Below are 19,058 nucleotides of genomic sequence, written 5' to 3' on the forward strand. Positions count from 1 at the left end.
TAAGCAAACCTTAAAAATATTCTTAAAACTAATCATCATGAGATCGCCTTTGAGAACAACCATAAACCATTCAGTTCCATAATCAGTACATGTAACAACTAAACAATTTTAGCTTTATTATGTTGAATAAAATATTTTAATATATCTTGTTTTAATAAGAGTAAAAGAAATAATTAATAATCAGATATTCACAATTTCGCCAACAATTTCTATGCAAGTGTCCCGTGGAAGCTTAACTCCTGATTTGTCGAATGCCGAAAATATAATGACAGCCTTGTGACGTCCAGGACTTAGAGGCACTGCGAAATTGATTAATATCTTCAGGAGAAAGGGTTCCAGGACTAGAACTGTCTAAATAACCAAAATAAATCCATTAAAATCTCGAATTTTTTGTTTTTAGATTATCGTTACTCCTGGAGTTGTAATGCATTTGTCCTTTACTTGCTGCTTGTTGATCACATGTTCGGTCGAGAAAGGATAATAAATGGTGTTCTTATCATAGAAGTTCTTGCAGAAATCCCTATCACCTCCCTTGAAAACAGTTGGCTTCCAAGTACCTCCTTCAAATTTTTCTACGCTTACTTCAACCTGAAATATGGTTACTATCAACAACATGCAATAAGGATATTATACGGATATATGATGCTCACCGCGATGCGACTTGAAGGTTCGACATCCCATTTCATGGTTATGTTTCCAGATATATTCACGGCACCATCTGCATCTTTTTTACGGTTAAGTCGGGAAAGATCAGCCAACTTATCCACGAAAGAAAATCCTGGCTTGTCGGGGCACTCACTAAACAGCTCCTCCTTTTCAGGAATAAAAAAGTGATTCAATGCAAATGAAGGGCCTATTATTTGCAATGATAGGGATATAAGGATATGCAGCAGTGCAACTTGTTGCCGTTCCATGTTTCGCTATTTTTGGAATGCTCGTTGCAATTGATCCACTACCGCTTTAATAGAGCTGTGGCAATTATATAATCCGATATATAGGATTTGGACTATTCACGCTCATGATATGAATCTTTACAAGAACGATTTCAATTTAAAGTTGTTTGAGATTGCCATCTAGTCTATCAGCAAGCTCGCGTGTTTTTAAAAATGCCTATTTATCATTAAACAATCTATATGTTTTCTGATTCAGTTTAGATGAATTATGTAAAACATTATAGTAGCTATATTTATCATCATTTGTCATCATACGGCCAGACAGATGGACATGGCCAGATTGATTCGGGGAGTAATTACGACCAAGAACAACTCCAAAGTGTCGGAAACGCTCCCTTTTCAACGAATGTAATATACCCTATTCCACTACTAGGAACAGGTATAAACAGATGGACTATACAAGAGGGATATACCCGGTAGTCAGTTGATGTCTATGCGAGGACACTATGCAAGCAGTTCATCAACTGCTTCGGCAAGCAGCCAGAGAACTGCTTCAGAGATAGCACTCGAGCTCCACCTAGTGGTGAAGCAATTGTTTACCGATTTCTTTTAATTTGAATAGCGGCACGCAACCAGTATACCCAATATACCCAGTATATTCTGCTCTAAAAACGGGTATAAGGTATATTTCTGATAAGCTCATATATGTTTTCATCTTCAGAAAGATTAGAGTATTTTTAAAATTTACCTTTTCCGTATTTAAGATATTTGTCTTATCACATCACAAGAATGCGAATTTCTTTTAATTTATGTTTATTAACAAATTAACAAAAGTAATTTATTGTTGCAGAAAAACTAACCCTCCACCAAAACCTTTGTTGAGAAACAATAAAATCATAATCATTATAAGGCTTAAACGAATTTGCTCTGAACTTCCAACGAAATAGGGCCATGTGACTGCGATTAGGCATTTACAATGTCGCCGACAATTTCCATGCAAATGTCCCTATCACGCTTAACTCCGGCTTTGTCAATGGCAGAATATATTATAACGGCCTTGTGGCGCCCCACATTCAGAGGAACTGCGTAGCTGAATGATATTTTCAGGAGATAGGGCTTCCACACTAATATTGTCTAGAAAAAAAGGAATTAACATGTAAGTAAATGGATTGGGTTCTAGTGTATTGAGTGGTGTATAGCCTTACTCCTGGACTGGTAATGCATTTTTCCTTCACTTCCTTCTTGTTAACCACATGTTTTGGTGAATAGGAGTAATAAATGGTGTTCTTGTCGAAAAAGGTCTTGCAAAAATCCTTAACATTCCCTTTAATTATTGTTGGTATCCACTTATCTCCTTCGAACTTCAGTATGCTAACATCAACCTGAAAATTAGTTAGTTACGGAGGAAGTTTATTTATTTAAATGCATTAAAGCCTCTCACCTCGACGACATCCGATGGATCCACATCCCATATGGTTGTTGCGTTTCCTGATATATTAATTCCACCAGCACCTCGTTTGCTACTCAAGTTGGATAAATCCGCGAATGCATCCAAATAGCCCATTTCTGGCTTCTCCTCGCACTTACTGAATAAATCATCTCTAATGGGCACAAAATCGTGGCTCATTTCAAATGACCGACCAATAATTTGGAAGAAAATCAGCAACGTGCATAATACTGAAGTTTCGCACCCCATGTTTCACTTTTTTAGTATTTTGATTTTGAATCTCGCTTACCCGGGGCTTTTATAGCACTCAAGCGACGCACGTGAAATATATCCAAATGCCAATAATTATTATTTGACACGCGTATGATTTGAATCTACAGGGAAGATATGGGTTTTTCATTAATCTAGTGATCTTTAAATGTATAGGTACACTATATTAGCCATCATAATGTTTGCACGTGTCTAATTAGTAATATATAATTAAAATTGTACCTCCCATTCATTTCATCTATCTACATGTAAGCCGCTAGTATTAACATATTTTCAAATGTGTGGTTAGATAAGCATCAAATGTATTTATCCATGGCAATACCTTCATATGTCTCTGATCATTTCATTTGAAAGGCGCGCCATTTCGTACAGTATACCAGTATGCCATACAAAGTAGAACATTATTCATATTATACATTTATTTTACTGTCAATATCTTTAGCTATTTCTACACCGGCATATTCGATTGTAGTCGATAATAAGCTATATTATCGATACACATCCATTCAAATTACGCTGCGAAAATACTAAAAACGTAGCGGCGATTGGCGCGCAATTCTGTTTCAAATTGCGATGTATTAAATTAAAAATTGCAGTCATACACTGCTGCGAAAAATACTAGCTTCAATAGTTTCTTTAATAAATGCGTTTTCTCTGTAAACCATACAATTTTTAAGACTCAATTTAATGTGAATTCAATAATAGCTAAAGACCTAACCTCTAAAAGCATATAAATAAAAAGCACCACTAAAGTTTCTTTGATAGAAGTATTATTTCTCAATATTTTATGAGATCTTTATTAAAATATTTCCAGACTTTCGCTCCAAAAGTAATAAACAATTATTAAAATTGTATAATCTTGGTGACCATTCAAACATTTTTTGTGTTCACATTTTTTTTTGGAGTCAGAATAAGTAAATGAGCAGTTGGTGTGAATGAAATGAAATCTCCAACAGAAGTTACAAGACGCAAGCCACAAAAGCCGCGATAGTTTTTGAGACTTCAGGCCTGTTATCTGATGAGTACTCAGATATTTTCATCAACTTGTTCTTGATCACCTTGAAGTCATCCGCATAGATGAAGAGCGTCTCCTCCAGCCTGCCCAGAACCCACTGGAACCAGTAGTGCTCCTCTGTTCCCTCGTCAGCAAACGGAGCACTGCAAAGGATCTTCACTAAACGCTCCACAACGGTGTACAGGACGCTTTTGACTACAGGATCGCACGCACTCGGATTATCGACATCCACGACTTCAACATCATGTTGGACACGCTTCAGGTGGCGAACAGCGGAGTGAAGCAGCTCCCAAATGTACATCTTGGTGAGCTCCTTGCGCATCGATGGGCCGAAGATCCAAGTTACAATGTTAATGGGTTCAATTATGAACACCTTGACCAGCTTTTCGGCCACCACAAATTTGTAGTGATCGCTGGCGACCCACACATCAAAGACTCCGTTCAAGACCGCGATCTGCCCCTCCGAATCTCCTTCAACCAAATCCTAAAAACAAAATTGAATCGTAAATGAAATTAATGAATTTGGTACCGCAGAACCTTGATTTCTGTAAAAAACAATTTATATATTCTACTTCGGTTAGATTTTATGATATGGTTGCGTATTTTTGAATCAACAAACTCACCTTGAAGACAGATTGGTATTTCGCGAGTATCGCGAAAGTGTGGCTAAATGATTTAGATCCGAGATGAAGGCAGTTCTGGGTGAACACGTTAATCTTGAGCAGCGGACCGATTCCCTTGCTGGACTTAATAATTTTAGAGATAATTTCGGGGCTGGCTCTCGGGCCGCGCATCGCCTCCAGCAGATCCTTGGACAAAATGGCACCAAAAAGGGTTTCATCGACAAACTTGAAGTGCGGAAGTCCCGGCGGCGGAAGAAAATTGGCCAGGATATCCGGCACTACCTCTTTAATTCTTTGGTGGTACGAGAGTCTAGTTTTGGAACATAAAACAGGTATTTCATATAATTGGGAACTATTTGTTTTAAAACAGAATATTGCAAGAAATTGCAGAAAATTTAAGAAGCAAAAGCTTTTGAGTTCATTCATAAAATGTTACGCACCTGCAGCACTTCTTGAGCAATTCCCTTAGGAAAACAACCTTTGGCTGCAGATTGGTGGCACTCGGATCGATTGGCGATGGAAGACTGTGAGCCCACTTGCTCCACTGGCAGTTAAACCCGAAGTTGCTGATGTGATGCGACACCCAGTTGACCAGGCGGTCGAAGCAAGCCACGCTCATGGAGTTCAGTCGATTGTAGATGATGTCCAAGGCCTGGACCACCACCTGGGGTATCTTGTCGGGTTGGCGCTTGCACAGCTCCACCAGAAGGCATCCGTAGGTAATGGTGGTCCACTTGGCGGTGGGCAGCCGCAGCATCTCGCCCAAGATCACCTCCACAATGCAGTAATAGACCGGCAACTGGGGCTTGGAGGCGGCGTACATCAAGAGGCTATCGGCACAGATTTTTCTCTCATTATGAAAGGAGATCAGCATGTCCAGAATTTGGGCCTCCAACAGATGCCTTTCGATGCTCACCGGCGGGGGCAAATTAGGGATCTCGCCGACTGAGTCGCAGGAAAAGATGCGAAAGCATACTCGCGGCGCCGGATACCGACATCCCTCCTCATGGGCGGACAAACAATAATTCCTTAGGTGATGCACCTTGCCGTGCCTCAAGGTCTCGTCGAAGGACTTGTAAGGTCGGGGGATCAACTGGTGCTCCGGTTCGGCCCAATGGTTCTGCCTCATTCCGACCACCTGCTGCCACATCACCTCTAGGTAGTCCCTCTGATTGAAATCCCGCCACACACTCAACATGGTGCTGTGCAGAGCAGACCGCTTCTTGATGTAAATCTGGAGTGAGACCATCAGCTTTTCAAACGCCGCCTCCCCCTCCAATTCGCGCCCAATAAGGGGCATGGCGGATAGTACACAGTAGGCAAGGAAATCGCGTCGTACCTGCGGTGTGATGCCCACCAGATCGTCCGGATCCTTCAGAGCCTCGCAGTCCTTCATGAAGGCTGCGAGCAAATTCAGAATATAGGACGACGGGATCACCCGGCAGTTATACAGGTCCACCAGGCAGTGGACCACTCCACGGCACTTGTTCCAATCGCGAGTGTGCACGGACTCTCCCACCTTCTGCACCATGAACAACACGCATTCGGAGGCGAATTCAAAGTCTGCGACATTAATTAGGCCCACAAGTGTGGCATAGGCACTGGCCTGTCCGGGATAATTGCCCAAACTGATTACCAGCACGCTTATGATGTGCTCCTTCAGCTCGACTCTTACTCCTTTGGCTAAGAGATTCCCCAGGTTCAGCAGCTTCAGTTCGAGCGGAGTGCCGCACCCAAAACTAAGTTCTCTTATCAGCTGATCCACGGTCGACAACATTGTGTGGAAAGTTCTCTTCAGGCGAAATTCATCCCCGTCAGAGGAGTCCTGGCGCTTACGACGGCCCATCGTCTTGTTCTTCGTTTTGAATCAAAGGAAATTCACCAAGGAGCTAACCAAGATCGAGAGTGGCAGCGGAATTATGCGGAAAATTATTTCGAATACGGAAAAAAAGGAATTAGTCAGGAGGACTTTTCCGATTAAATAAACAATTCACATCAACCATATTCACATAATTAATTCAGAAGTTTTTCAGGAAAGTATATGTAAGTCAGATACTGATACTGATTAATAAATATGTATACAATACCGCATTGCAAAGGGTATAAAGAAGACGGAGGATGATATTCACCTTGATATTTGACTGGTTTTTAACTAGATTTAGCACTTCTTTTTCACTGTTGCCTTAATGCAATTGACTGAATTTTTCCAAAATAATTATTTTTTGTTAATACGAAATATTCGAACCAATCGGCTTGAGAACAATCGAACTAATGGCAAATTTAATCCTGTGCAAGTGACATTTCAGCAATGACATTTTTCGACGCCTGCTTAGATTAGATATTTTGTACTACATTTTTTTACCTAATATATTCAAACTAAATTAATTTAAACAATTAATTACGACAACAAATAGCCACAATTTTGACATAATGATACTTAATGGACTTAACACTTGCCACCCCTTTTTAATATTTCTTGATAATTTTATCAACAAACACAACATTAAAATTGAATCACTGCTAAAGATTACAATGTCGAGAAGTGCCAAGTTTGGAGCCACAACTCCGAGGTCAACAAACTACCGAAAAACAGCCATCCCAGCTCCAATGGAGTTCAATGAGTACTTGAGCACCCGATTGGAGTGACTCCACCCTTTCCCAGGGGCAGCAGATAGCGCTTCATCAAGGCGCAATTATGTCAAATAATTTGGCGGCCACTTCACTGCCACCACAGCCGTTCCAGGGCCCTCCATTCCGACACTTGCAAGTGGCCGCCCCCGCTGGCAATCAATTCAATTATGACTCAATTTATTCCCACAGGGACTAGAGTCACCCACCACATCCTGCTGCATCCGGAGCACACAATGCTCCGGTTATTTCTACTCGAACAACTCCGAAGAGCTGCCGATGATTAGCAAAGCACCCCCATCCGCAATCCCCTTCCCGTGCCCATCCATCCCTGCACCAGTTCCAGTTCCAGTACCAGTGCCACACATCATATCCAGCGACTGCACAAAATGCAAAGACCCAAACCCCAAGGTGGGACCACCCACATGGACGTCTGTGCTTTTATTGCTCACAAAGTAGCGTAAACAAATTGCGCTTCTAACGGCGGAGGCCGAGCAACATCCACATCCATAAAGCCAACGCCACCACACACCTGATGGCCCTGATAGATGGATGGATGGTTGGATGGATCGTTGGATGGGTGGATGGCTCATATGGTGGATGGATGGGGAGGAATAGGTATGGAAAAATTCAGTCGGGTCGAGCTGAGCTAAGGAGTTGCACTAGTTCATTAACTGCATTTCCCCCAGCACTAAATGCACTAGTCGAGTGGTGGGATACACGGACAAAAATCGTTTCTTTACTATAAACAACAAATAGAGATCGAGGCATTAATGATATTTATAACTTCCATAAGCACTGTCTGAAAATATAATAACTTAGAATAATGTTCATTAATATATAGAAAATATACACATATGCCTAAATAGCTACTACTTGGATATAGGGAAGTTATAAAAAAAAGAAAATATACAAAATATTTATTTCAATTTTATTAAGTCCGGTTCCTGTGAGAAATACGTCATCAATAATTTCTAAAAAATTCACAGGAACAGCACATCACATTTGTTAATTTTCATCGAGATCTCCTTCGCGTGTAAAAATGTTTGTTGTTGCATCGTGCTTTGCTTATTTGGAGTACGGTTTTGGGTTATTTGCGTCTGTTGTGTGGTCCGACCCTCCTGTGTTCCGACTTGGCGCTACACATCCCTTCCATCCATTTGTTTCCAAACAGTGGTCAACTAATGTGTCCCAAATGTCCCGGGGCGACAACCAAAACAAGCCACTTGTCGCAGGACCTCCGCAGCACAGCTGTCTAGACGGATGTCGAGTGGAGATCCCAATTAGGCACCTTGACCGAGCCAACTAGCCACTTGAGTGGCCGGAGCATGCGGACCACGACGGTTCCGCTCTCGGCGTTCACACATATTTCATCCTCCTGCCGACATCCTCAAGAGTGTCCTGTCTGGTCGGGAGCGACGGGCGACAAGGCGTGATTTGTAAACAATGCCACACGCATGATTACATGATCATGGAGCCACTGCATCACCACGTGGGCGGGGGAAGCTATGCTACGTAAACTGACTGGCGGCCCCGGTGGTTTCCAATTGCATATGAGCGTCGCCGCAAAGCGGATGGCCGACTCCACACTGAGGGAAACGTAGTGGGTGTGCTTTATTATAGAATTTTTTTAAAACTATAAGCTAATATTGATTTTACATAAGAATATCACAAGATGTTATTAATATATATATTCAAATACCCATGTATATGCATATGCATATATATATTTTGGTAAATTACAAACATATATATAAAAAATAGTACATATATTTATTTTTGATTTTGGGTTAGCCTTCTTTAGTGCATTACGTTTGTCGGTAAGTAATTACCATTTCATTGACTGGACCACCAATAACTAGTTTTTTCTTGTGCAGATACACAGATACACAGATCCACAGATACAACCAGAATGGCACACAGATTCAAATTCGGTACTCAGATGCAGTGAGGCAAGATGCGCACTTTTAAGCTCTTAAGTACGGACGATTCACTTTGGCCAAATGTGCGCTTTTCAATTCCATTTCTGTTTTCGATTGCCACATTGGAAATAGCCGATTTTTCAATTACCAATGGCTCGGTCGGCCGAGGACAAGTACGCGTATTATTAATGTAATAGCGGCTAATTGCGCATTCGCAGCAAAAGGCAAATTAGAACACAAGCGAAACACTTCAGGCAGCGGCTTAAAAGCTTTGATTCTGACGGAGCACTTGGCCATCCGACGCGGAATTTATGGCCGCATTTGGCCGTTGAGATCATTGCAGTGATTGCCAGCGATGGGGCATTATCCCAAGATTAGAGAATTTGCAATAACTTCATCCACTTGAGCCCCACCCCAGGCACACATGACCGAGCAAGGTTTATGGCCAGGTCGCAATCGCAGCAAGCACCCGCCAACGCCAAATTTACCGCAGAATAGTCGTTGCATTTATTTGGCCTGGCCGAGACAATAAACAAAGTATCACTGCCTGGCATGCAGCAACAAATAGAGGCAATCTAAATACGAGTAGAATGCGAATGCGGCCCGCAGAACAATAAAAACACATTGGCAAAATATGACAAAGTAAACAATAATATAAGTCCGCCGCGAATGGCTGCCAAATTGAATGATCGATCGATCGATCGATCGATTCGCTGCTGATCTCAATCTCCGATCCAATGGGAATCGCAATCAATATATTCGCACAGAAGTCCACACCGAACGTCATACCATTCTCCGAAATTCCAGTTCAAACACATCATTTGATTGCCTACAAATTGGCGCGTTGAGTTTTATGGCAACTTAACCATTTCAATTTGCATATGCTGGTGATTCGGAAAGTTTACAAGGGATGCTGCAATGAACGGCAATGAGATCGTTCCGTTTAGCACCATAATTTACCACACATTCGGCTGGCTGGCAACCGGGAAGCAAATATTTAATTTAGTCTAATGCCTCTGATTTATGCGCTGTTTCCCATCGTTCAACTTGATCACTTTGGGAAGTACAACATAAAATCGTTGAGGAAAGTTTTGAAATCAGCATACTATTATATTTATATAAATAATTTTTTTGCGGAAAACAAATAATTTAACATCTTTAACATTTGCATTCATTTAAACAAATGTTTATCGCCAGTCAAAGACCACAGTTTATGATTAAGATGTGTAAACAAACTTTGATTTTATCAAGTTCATTCGGCTGCTGCTTATCTTCAAACACAGCCTTCACCAACTGATAGGTAACTTAAATGAACTCTTATCGCAGAAGATGACATCTACCTACATAAAGAAATTTCCTGAAATAGGTTAAGCCAAAACGCCTCTCAAAAAAGGGGGACGAGCGCACCTAACTTATATTATTTTGTGACGAAATCCGTATCATTTTTTAACAAAAATGGTATTCTCAATATTTTTTATAATCGGAATGTGAAACTGTAGCGCCCCTTTTGGTTGCACCTCATTTAGATGGATTAGATGGATATTATCTTCCTCACACGCTCAGTGCTCTTCGTCACTAGATAGAATGGCGTCTACTGATATGCTATCCTTTATTGCTATAGTGACTGTAGTCTGCAACTGGAGAAAGATAAGAGAACATATAAAACCACTGGTAAGATTGCTTTCAGTTCAGTGTACCTGTGATTCCCGAGAACTTAAGAGACATCTTTTAAATCTTAATACAATGGTGTGTTTCGCTTCCAAAGATAGAGTCAACCTGAAATCTATTAAATAATTAAGCACATCGGATTAAAATCATTAACATGACATCTATTTTTAAACCACAGATTCTCTTAATGAAGTTACTATTCGTATGCCTTTTGGGCATCGGAGATGGAGCACGAATTTTGGCACCATTCTTTCTGCCTGTAAAGAGCCACTTTATGATGACGGATGCCATTATAAGGGAATTGGTGAAGCGCGGACATGAGGTCACCTTCATCACACCGCTATCATTGGCCAAGGAAAACTTGGGGCCGAACTACAGGGAAATACTTTTGCCCAAGTACGATACCTGGGCCGACAGTGAGTGAGTTTATTATATCTTGAGTTCAAATTTTATGGCCTAATTCCACAGTATCTGCGATGATGAAAACAAAATCGGCACTGGACATGATTGACATGTCAAAGCTAACACACATGCGACTGGCCCAACACATTGGCATCAAGTCAACGGACTTTGCTCTGGCCCATCCCGAAGTTCAGGAGTTGATCTACGCCAAGGATAAGAAGGGGAAATTCGATCTGCTCCTTGTGGAACAGTTCCACAATGAGGGAGCTCTAATGTTGGGTTATATTTACGAAATACCTGCAATTACCATAGCTACCTTCGCATACGCAAACTATTTCAGTCAAGTCTTCGGCTTTGTGAATCCACTGTCCTACGTTCCCAATGTTTTTTTGTCCTGTACGGATAGAATGTCCTTGTGGGAGCGATTGGAAAATGTAGTGATTAGCACGGCTGAGGATGTTGTCCGGGAAGTGTCCTACTATCCGCAACAGGATGCCGTCATCAGGAAGCATTTTAGTAGCTTACTGCCTCGGGTGCCGACGGTCAAGCAATTGGAACAGAACATCTCGGTTATTCTTTTGAATAGCTACATGCCGCTGACTTCGCCAAGACCCATGACCCAGAATATGATTTCGGTGGGTGGACTGCACATCCTGCCACCCAAGCCCCTACCAGAACATATTAAAAACTATCTGGATAACGCTGAGCACGGTGCAATTTACTTTAGTTTGGGTGAGTTTAAATAGAATATCTATGGTTATAAAAACCCTATCTAACAAATTCAGGTATTTGACCTGATTTATAATATGTACTTCTCATTTGAATCTAAGTAAAAGAAATCTCTTTCAATTTCAGGATCTCAAGTGCGCAGTGCTGACATGCCAACGGAAAAGCTTCAAATTTTCCTTGAAGTTTTCGCCAGCTTGAAGCAAAGGGTCCTCTGGAAATTCGAGGATGATCAGCTGCCCAATCTTCCGGACAACGTTAAGGTCGAAAAGTGGTTACCGCAGGCTGACATATTGACACATCCGAATGTGAAGGTTTTCATCGCCCATGGAGGACTGTTTGGAATGCAGGAGGCAGTTTACCATGCGGTCCCGGTGCTCGGAATGCCATTCTACTTCGATCAGGATATAAACATAAAGGCGGGCCAAGCAGCAGGATATGCCATTGGCTTGGACTATCGCACCATTTCGAAAGATCAGCTGAAGTCTGCGCTTCATGCGCTGTTGACAGATCCCAAATATCGAGCCAATATGATGAAAGCATCGCGAATTTTCCGGGATCGTCCACTCGGCGCTATGGACACCGCGATGTACTGGATTAATTATGTCGTAGAACATCGGGGGGCGCCACATTTGGTGGCAGCAGGAGTACATCTGCCCTGGTACCAGTTCTATCTTCTGGATGTCTCAGCAATTATACTGGCTATTAGTCTATTACCAATTTTGACCTTGTATGCTCTAAGTCGAAATATTAAATCTTTTAGAGGAATTCGAGCTCTGAAGAAAGAGGCAAAAACTGAATGAAAACTACATATGGGTTGAGTGCTATATAAAACCAAATTTTATCTTAGAAACTTATGTTATGCATAGATCAACGATTAAGAAGACCAAATAGTGTTCGCATGAAAGGTAAAAAATTGATAAAGAATAAAGCCCAAATAATGATGTATATCGAAAATTTCAAACAAAAATCAACACCATATGGAGATTTCTATAAAGTTCTTTATAAATACTTGATCTGCACTTTGTTCTTTTTACATATTTTTGCAATTATAGCCGAACACTTAAGCCGTGGCACTTGAGCTTCTACTTAAGTATTTAATGAATCCAAATTGGTTGGTTCTACTTAAGGCGCCTGAGTGCCGAGCCAAGTGTTCTTCACGAATTAAGCAAAAATGCAAAAGCCAACCGAACAAATCAATAAAGTCCACTCACCGTAGATATAATGGCATTTCAACATCATCATAATGTTTCCAGGGCTTTAGTATGATCTTACCAAATCATCAAGAACCAATAAGCTCTGAATGTCAGGTCAATTTTCTTGATTTCAAATCAATTCTGAGGTATATGCCTCTACAGATTTGAACACCAAAGTACGCACATGATGATCCCAGCAATGTTAATTTATTTTCTTTCCAATTTTAAATTTCGCATAAACAAGTTGACCCCAAAGACAGTTGCTTCCTGCAATGGCAGCGCCAACTGGAGCGCCATTTGGACACAAAAATGGGATGTTTACACGACTCCAGACCGGGAGACTGGATCTCCGGCAAAGTGCACTTGAGGACGGAGTGCGGAGACACGATTTGTGGAGCTCTAGGGCTCATTATGCATTCACGAACTGACATTGAAGTGGGTGCGACGCCCATGCTGGATGCTTCTATGGCTATAGGGTTACCAGGGCCCAGTGCCCATAGGCTGTATTATTGGTATTTGTAACACATGATTACGCTTTGCTGTAAACAAAAGCGTCGATAAACAGCCAAACACACGCACGCACTAATGATATGTTAATGCAGATGGCGCACAGGGCGTATGAGTGCTGTTTTTGAGTATGGGCAGCGGAAAGGGGTGAACCGAAGCTGTTTGTCTGTCAACGGCTTGGGCAAATAAACTTAAAATCATCCTTCGGCACTGGAATGCGCTTATGCCTATGGCTTCGCGAGTGATGAGGACAGGTTAACGAGGAAAGTCTCCAGAAGCAATGGTTAATTGACCGGCAATTTGGATGGCCACCTTTTGAATGGAGCCCAATCAAAGTTGGCCAATAGAGCTGGCGGGTTTTGGACGAAACTGAAGTCATTATACACTTTACTTGGAAAATAAAATAATAAAAGTTAAAAATACATAACCAAAAACAACATTATGTTAGTCTAGTTATGACTCATCTAAGTGACCTAATATATCTTTGGTTTTAAGAATTTAATTTTAAATGCTTTCTTATAAATTAAGCTTACCTTACTACTATATTACTTAGAACACTTTCACATTTTTCGTAGCGTTACAAACCTCGCATCTACACTAAACTACCTTTAGTAAGGTCACAAATGGCTGACCTCCCAGGCAAGCTGAAGCTTTTCGACACGCCGCAGCGTTTAAGTGTAATTTTCTTCTTATTCTATTGAAGCATGTCCTTTGCCGGCAGGATAGCTCACTAACTCACTGCAACGCACTGGGGAGCTTCTTCGCTCGGCTTCGTCTTTGCCCCAGCTCGTTAAAAATTCACTTCAGCCCTCGCTTTCACTTCGGATAAACATAATGGCCGTTCATTTGCGCCCGTCTGGGCTCTACTCTCGACCCACTCAGCACAGCCACCCAGCTGAAATTGCAAGAAAATGTTCCTTTCGAATCGAAGACGAGCGCTCAGGACAATTGCGTACGTGTGCGCCCAGGACGTCGGAGTTCAAAAGGGGGAAAATCCACCTAAAAAAGAGGAAAATGAGAAGCGAGCGAGCGAGAGAAGAAAGGCAAAAGAAAAGCGAATGTCTCAAGTTGTGCGCCATGTAATTTGCTCTCTTGCCATGTGCTTCATCAGAAAGGAAATTGAAAATTGCTGCTAATAGCTGGCGACGTTGGAGTGGGTGTGGCCGATAGGCGTTTGGGTGGCAGGACGAAGGAATTCCCCTGTATAGTGATTATGAAAAAATAAAAGATCCCAAAAAGAGGAACGAGAATAAAGAGATGGCACTAGGAAAAAGGAGGTGGAATTCATTTGAAATTGCCGAAATTGCTCAGCTTAGTGACGAAAGCTAACGAGGCGTTAAACTGCTCTTCTTCGGCAATTTGATGTTGATTTATGCATTCATTGCAGAGAACTCAATGAAGACATCCCAATTAGTTAATGCTCGGCGTAATTTAACTTATGTATTTTGCTACTCCTCAAACGAAATAAAAGAAGAGTATTTTTGACATAAATTGTTAATAATGTTATTCTAATCTAGAGAGATTACGCAAATATACCTTGTATTTCAACCTTTTTTTTTACCGGAACTCGTATGTTTTTTGTTCTGAGACTTTATTTAAATATTTCAAAGAAAGCATTGGCCATTGTTAAATTCCAGAAGCACCTACACCTCTTTTGTGACTCAGCCGATAGAAATACTGTTTACACTAAGCAATGGGCACTTAAACAGACTTTAAGCGCTTTTATGTTGTTCGAAATAAATAAAGGAAAACAAAGATTAACGACCCAGTAAGTTGCAGGTGCTCAGCCAAAAGATTCCGACCCGAAAAGTTTTCCACCCAGGAAACTGATTCGATTCATTGAAGTGTTTACCCTATGGACGACACCATTCAGCTTGTTTTCCCATCTCGATCCATCTAAACACTTTTCGATGCCAAATGCTCCGTGGAGAAAAACAGATCCCACCAGTTCACATACCAAGTGACTGTTTATCAATGGATCTTCAAGTGTTTTCCGCCTGGTAGCCTATTAGTAGCGCTCAGCCAGCTGATAAGATCCATTGGGCAATACTACCATGTTATGTATGTACTGTACACAGATCGATCACATCTCACCCACTCAGTCATGGGTCCCGGGGCCCATCTAACACACGTGAATCGACTGGCGGCCCAACCAAATGTCTATTGCGACTTTAATTGTCGGACATTACGAGTCGGCAGGTCCATTAAAAACGCTAATGAAGTTGCCCGAATGGAACTTGGACACATGTGTGTGCCCATCTCGTATCTCTTTTGCAGTCCGCAACACCACAACATTTTCATCTAAACAGCTCGCGAAACAACAAGCCATTCAACTAGTGCTAGTTGGACTCAACTCAATATTTGCCGATTTGAATGGCTGTCTATAAAACGCGATAAGTTAAAAAAGCAAAATAACAAAAAAAAAAAAGGCGACCGAGCACCAAAAACCGTTTTATGCATGCGGTGAAAATTTGAATTTTTTAGCCGAAATTGAACAATAAACAAAATCACAAAAGCCAAAACATTTATCATTCAATTTCATGCCACCATGCTCTACGGCTAAGGCAGCCGTTCTCGAAATCATTTAAATGATTTTTTATTTGAAGCCAAATAAGCAAAGGAGTGGCCACCGAAAGCGGGGTGGTTGGATCGAATCCGATTTGGATTTGGATTTGGATTGGGATGTGGATTTAGATTTAGATTTGGATTTGGCATTGCGCAAAGATTGCCTCAACAGCTGCCGGACGGAAGATTGAGTTGGAAATTGAATTTCAAATTGAAATTGAGGTGGGTGGCCATTTTGTCGGACGGACGGGCGGGCTGCCCAACAACTTGCGCAAATAGCACCATCATCAACAATTGGTGTGCGAGTATAATATCATCCGAATGCTCCGGCCTGTGGGCTGGAATTACTGGGAAATTTCTCGGGACCGCACACAGTCACCGCTCGGTTTGGTTGGCTAATGAAAGGCTGGAAAACAATTAACTATAAATTAAACGCACAATTTTCAAAACAAAATAAACACAAATAGGCCGGGGCATCATTTGTACGCTGCTTCCGAGCATTGTTTACTCAGCAATCGTCTTCCGTGGGTGTGAGTGGGTTAATCGCTCGGGAAGACAACGATTCATTTACCTAGCTCCACCGAGTCCATGCCAGTGGCAAACCCCATCGCCCGCCCGGCAGCAAAGCAATTAGGTAATGTCGCTGGCTCCCGGCTCCAATCCCTTTCGGGAACTGGGATCACATCCCCCTCTTAGGACCAGGTCCATCCTCCCATAAAACAAAGAGCACTATGCCAATAACAAAATCAGGCTGGAAATGCTTAGTTATGCGGTATCGAAATGCTCTGCAAATGAACCATTACACATTAACTATTAACTATATTTAATAAGAAGTATTACAATCCACATACACTTTTGTAATTAATTTTTTAATCTGCCTGCTTTCTGACTTTCTAGTATTATTGAAGCCAAGTATCTGACGCAAAGTATCTAGCGCAGAACAGAAACCCTAACAATTTCCATGGACTCAGCCAGCGCGTAGAGTATCGCGCTGCGGAGTTTCGAGTTTAGTTGATGAATTTGTTGTGAAGTTATTCCTACCAAGAACTGTTAGTAGCAGGGATGTTGCATAAACAAACGCGTCGGCAGAGCAACACGTGCAACAACAACAACAATAGCAGTGGCAAATCGAAGTGTCAGTCGCAGTCGAAAATCCCATCTCCTCAGCCTCCTCCTTTTATGGCACACATGTGTGCAGCAGACGATCGACCGGCCAGAGATCGAGGGACACGTCTGTGGATGGGGATCGTTTTCGGATTGGGATTGGTATTGGTATTGCGATTGGGATTGGGATTGGGACACGCAGTGGAGGGGCATGGTGAACAGGAGCATGGGAAGAGAACGCCGAAGCGCTGCGGCAAAGTGCATCGAGATGGGCCAAAACAAGAATGCAGTGCATTTTATAATAAGTGAACGGATCGGGCATTTTGTTTACACTTTAAGCTGTCCGGCCAGCGTTTTTGGCGTTTTCTTTTGAATTTCGCGTTCCGCCATTAAATGCACTCTCTGCTTAAGAATGCAGGCCTCCGCCCAATATGTTTAAACAAATAGCGAATATTGCCAATATTGTTTACCCGACGTCCTCGACGTTCCCGGTGACAGGCGACGACTAATTGCAGTTCAAAGATTGCGCATACGCCACTTGGGCCCCGACCCCGAACGCGGCCCATGACTAATTTCCATATTAATTACAAGCCAAATATCGGGCGGCCCGGTTTAAAAGGATTGCCGTCAAGTAGCTGACATCTCGTAGCACCCCGGCATGTGTGTCATAAAAAAGGTTGCATAAACAAATCCGGAGGCGGCGCAGTATAAACAAATTAGTAGCCGAGCCGCCGGACGAGCAGGACGATTTGCATTCACTCCGAGACCACATGCAGCGTATATCTTCAACCCTTCGAAATCCGAAGCGTGCTGTAAAACCGAAACTCCAAGTCAAAGAGTCCGTGAATTATGCGTGTTATTGGTTGCCGAGTGTGCGGAATGGGGCGCGTCTCGAAAAACTCACTCATAATTCAGAAAACACTCAATCTGGCTTCCCACTAGGTGCACTTTCCTAATTGCCGATGGATAATTGAAGGAATATTATACTCAGTAAAAGGTACTATTTTCTATGGCAATCATATTTTAAGCAATTTTTATTGATTCAAGTCTTTAATAGTCAAAAAAGCAATTTAAAAACACATTTTTGAACTATCCCATCCCAAGAATCCTCATAGTTAGTTTAAACACCAACGTTTTCTAAAGGTTCTAAAAGAAAATATATAATTTGCACCAGTAACTCATTATTGTTTTTAAACAGAAAATTTTAATTTCAATAAACACACAAATCTTTACCAGAAATATGAAATATGACAAGAATTTGGGAGCACAGTGGCAAAAAGATACATCCTCAAGCCGTTGTAGCTGTTATTTACCCAAGTAATTACAGCTGTCAATCGATTTTAGTGTCCCAAATTTGTCAAATGCCTGCGTGCTTTTAGTCTAAGAATGCGTCCAAGAGCAATATACGTACTTAGAGATCTCCTCATACCATTGTTTTTTCAGTTGGCAGTCACCAGACCAGCACGTTCAATGCCCCACTTTCGAAAATTTTCAGCACTTTAGAAAATATCTTGAAAAACTCCGGGGTTTATACGCTTGGCGCCGCTTGAAAAAACAATTGAAAGTTTAATTTATCCTTCTATCCTTAAATCTCAGATATTAAAAAAGATTTGTATGTATTACTATTATATTATTATATATCATATTTTTTAAAATCTTTTGTTAAACATTTTTCTTAGTGAAGAAAGGGGTTAACATGTTTAGGGTGTATTGAAAAATGTTTTGCTGGAAATCCGAGAAACATTGTTTCTAACAACATTGTTTCCTTCTGAAGTGAATGTTTAGCCATGATCAGTCGATTACAATTTCCACTGGGCACATGTCCTTTTCCGATCCTGGGCGTCAGTTGGTGATTCTATTTGTTTGTTTGTTTATAAACATCGCCTGGTCGGCCGGCCGTTAGAATTGTCGCCGCCGGGCACTTGAGGCATGTCCTTGTGTCGTCAGCCACCAACTGTGCTGCTAAGGACATGTCTATGTACCCAATTCCGATCCTAATTCCGATCCCAAACCCGTTCCCACTCCTCCTCCTCCTCCTCCTCCCACCCGCGACGATCTTGTGCAAAAGCGCCCGGGAAACATCGTATGTAAG

At 41.7% G+C, this 19,058-nt stretch overlaps 4 protein-coding genes across 5 annotated transcripts; 1 reads left to right on the plus strand and 3 right to left on the minus strand.

Moving 5' to 3' along the window:
- Positions 1-114: 114 nt before the first annotated feature.
- Positions 115-924, minus strand: LOC6727186. Its single transcript, XM_002102542.4, has 3 exons — positions 651-924; positions 412-588; positions 115-351 (listed from the first exon to the last, which is right to left on the minus strand). The coding sequence occupies exons 1-3, from the start codon at positions 912-914 to the stop codon at positions 181-183; spliced, it is 612 nt and encodes a 203-aa protein (XP_002102578.1). The 5' UTR covers positions 915-924; the 3' UTR covers positions 115-180.
- Positions 925-1,746: 822 nt separating this feature from the next.
- Positions 1,747-2,865, minus strand: LOC6727187. The gene is made up of 3 exons (XM_002102543.4): positions 2,335-2,865; positions 2,099-2,275; positions 1,747-2,027 (listed from the first exon to the last, which is right to left on the minus strand). The coding sequence occupies exons 1-3, from the start codon at positions 2,587-2,589 to the stop codon at positions 1,857-1,859; spliced, it is 603 nt and encodes a 200-aa protein (XP_002102579.2). The 5' UTR covers positions 2,590-2,865; the 3' UTR covers positions 1,747-1,856.
- Positions 2,866-3,363: 498 nt separating this feature from the next.
- On the minus strand, positions 3,364-6,537 carry LOC6727188 (nuclear cap-binding protein subunit 1). The gene is made up of 4 exons (XM_039295024.2): positions 6,378-6,537; positions 4,689-6,137; positions 4,249-4,558; positions 3,364-4,109 (listed from the first exon to the last, which is right to left on the minus strand). Exons 2-4 carry the CDS (start codon positions 6,092-6,094, stop codon positions 3,570-3,572), a joined length of 2,256 nt encoding a protein of 751 aa, XP_039150958.1. The 5' UTR covers positions 6,095-6,137; positions 6,378-6,537; the 3' UTR covers positions 3,364-3,569.
- A 3,479-nt stretch (positions 6,538-10,016) lies between these two features.
- Positions 10,017-12,812, plus strand: LOC6727189 (UDP-glycosyltransferase UGT5). Of its 2 annotated transcripts, none has more exons than XM_044923290.1 (4): positions 10,017-10,469; positions 10,645-10,882; positions 10,935-11,600; positions 11,724-12,812. In XM_044923290.1, the coding sequence occupies exons 1-4, from the start codon at positions 10,383-10,385 to the stop codon at positions 12,395-12,397; spliced, it is 1,665 nt and encodes a 554-aa protein (XP_044779225.1). In that variant the 5' UTR covers positions 10,017-10,382; the 3' UTR covers positions 12,398-12,812. The 2 variants fall into 2 exon arrangements, with proteins under 2 accessions (XP_044779225.1, XP_039151032.2); XM_039295098.2 differs by lacking the exon at positions 10,017-10,469 and adding an exon at positions 10,484-10,544.
- The last annotated feature ends 6,246 nt before the right edge of the window (positions 12,813-19,058 follow it).

The sequence above is a fragment of the Drosophila simulans genome, chromosome 3R (assembly GCF_016746395.2).
Source record: "Drosophila simulans strain w501 chromosome 3R, Prin_Dsim_3.1, whole genome shotgun sequence".
Taxonomy (NCBI): Eukaryota; Metazoa; Arthropoda; class Insecta; order Diptera; family Drosophilidae; genus Drosophila; species Drosophila simulans.

Coding starts and splice junctions, on each gene's coding strand:
- LOC6727189 (XM_044923290.1), top strand. CDS start 10,383: ATGGCGTCTACTGATATGCTATCCTTTATTGCTATAGTGACTGTAGTC. Junction 10,470..10,644: donor GAGAACATATAAAACCACTG/GTAAGATTGCTT, acceptor TTTAAACCACAG/ATTCTCTTAATGAAGTTACT. Junction 10,883..10,934: donor GTACGATACCTGGGCCGACA/GTGAGTGAGTTT, acceptor CTAATTCCACAG/TATCTGCGATGATGAAAACA.
- LOC6727188 (XM_039295024.2), bottom strand. CDS start 6,094: ATGGGCCGTCGTAAGCGCCAGGACTCCTCTGACGGGGATGAATTTCGC. Junction 4,559..4,688: donor TTGCTCAAGAAGTGCTGCAG/GTGCGTAACATT, acceptor TTCCAAAACTAG/ACTCTCGTACCACCAAAGAA. Junction 4,110..4,248: donor AATACCAATCTGTCTTCAAG/GTGAGTTTGTTG, acceptor TTTTGTTTTTAG/GATTTGGTTGAAGGAGATTC.
- LOC6727186 (XM_002102542.4), bottom strand. CDS start 914: ATGGAACGGCAACAAGTTGCACTGCTGCATATCCTTATATCCCTATCA. Junction 589..650: donor AACCTTCAAGTCGCATCGCG/GTGAGCATCATA, acceptor ACCATATTTCAG/GTTGAAGTAAGCGTAGAAAA. Junction 352..411: donor AATGCATTACAACTCCAGGA/GTAACGATAATC, acceptor TTGGTTATTTAG/ACAGTTCTAGTCCTGGAACC.
- LOC6727187 (XM_002102543.4), bottom strand. CDS start 2,589: ATGGGGTGCGAAACTTCAGTATTATGCACGTTGCTGATTTTCTTCCAA. Junction 2,276..2,334: donor ATCCATCGGATGTCGTCGAG/GTGAGAGGCTTT, acceptor ACTAATTTTCAG/GTTGATGTTAGCATACTGAA. Junction 2,028..2,098: donor AATGCATTACCAGTCCAGGA/GTAAGGCTATAC, acceptor CTTTTTTTCTAG/ACAATATTAGTGTGGAAGCC.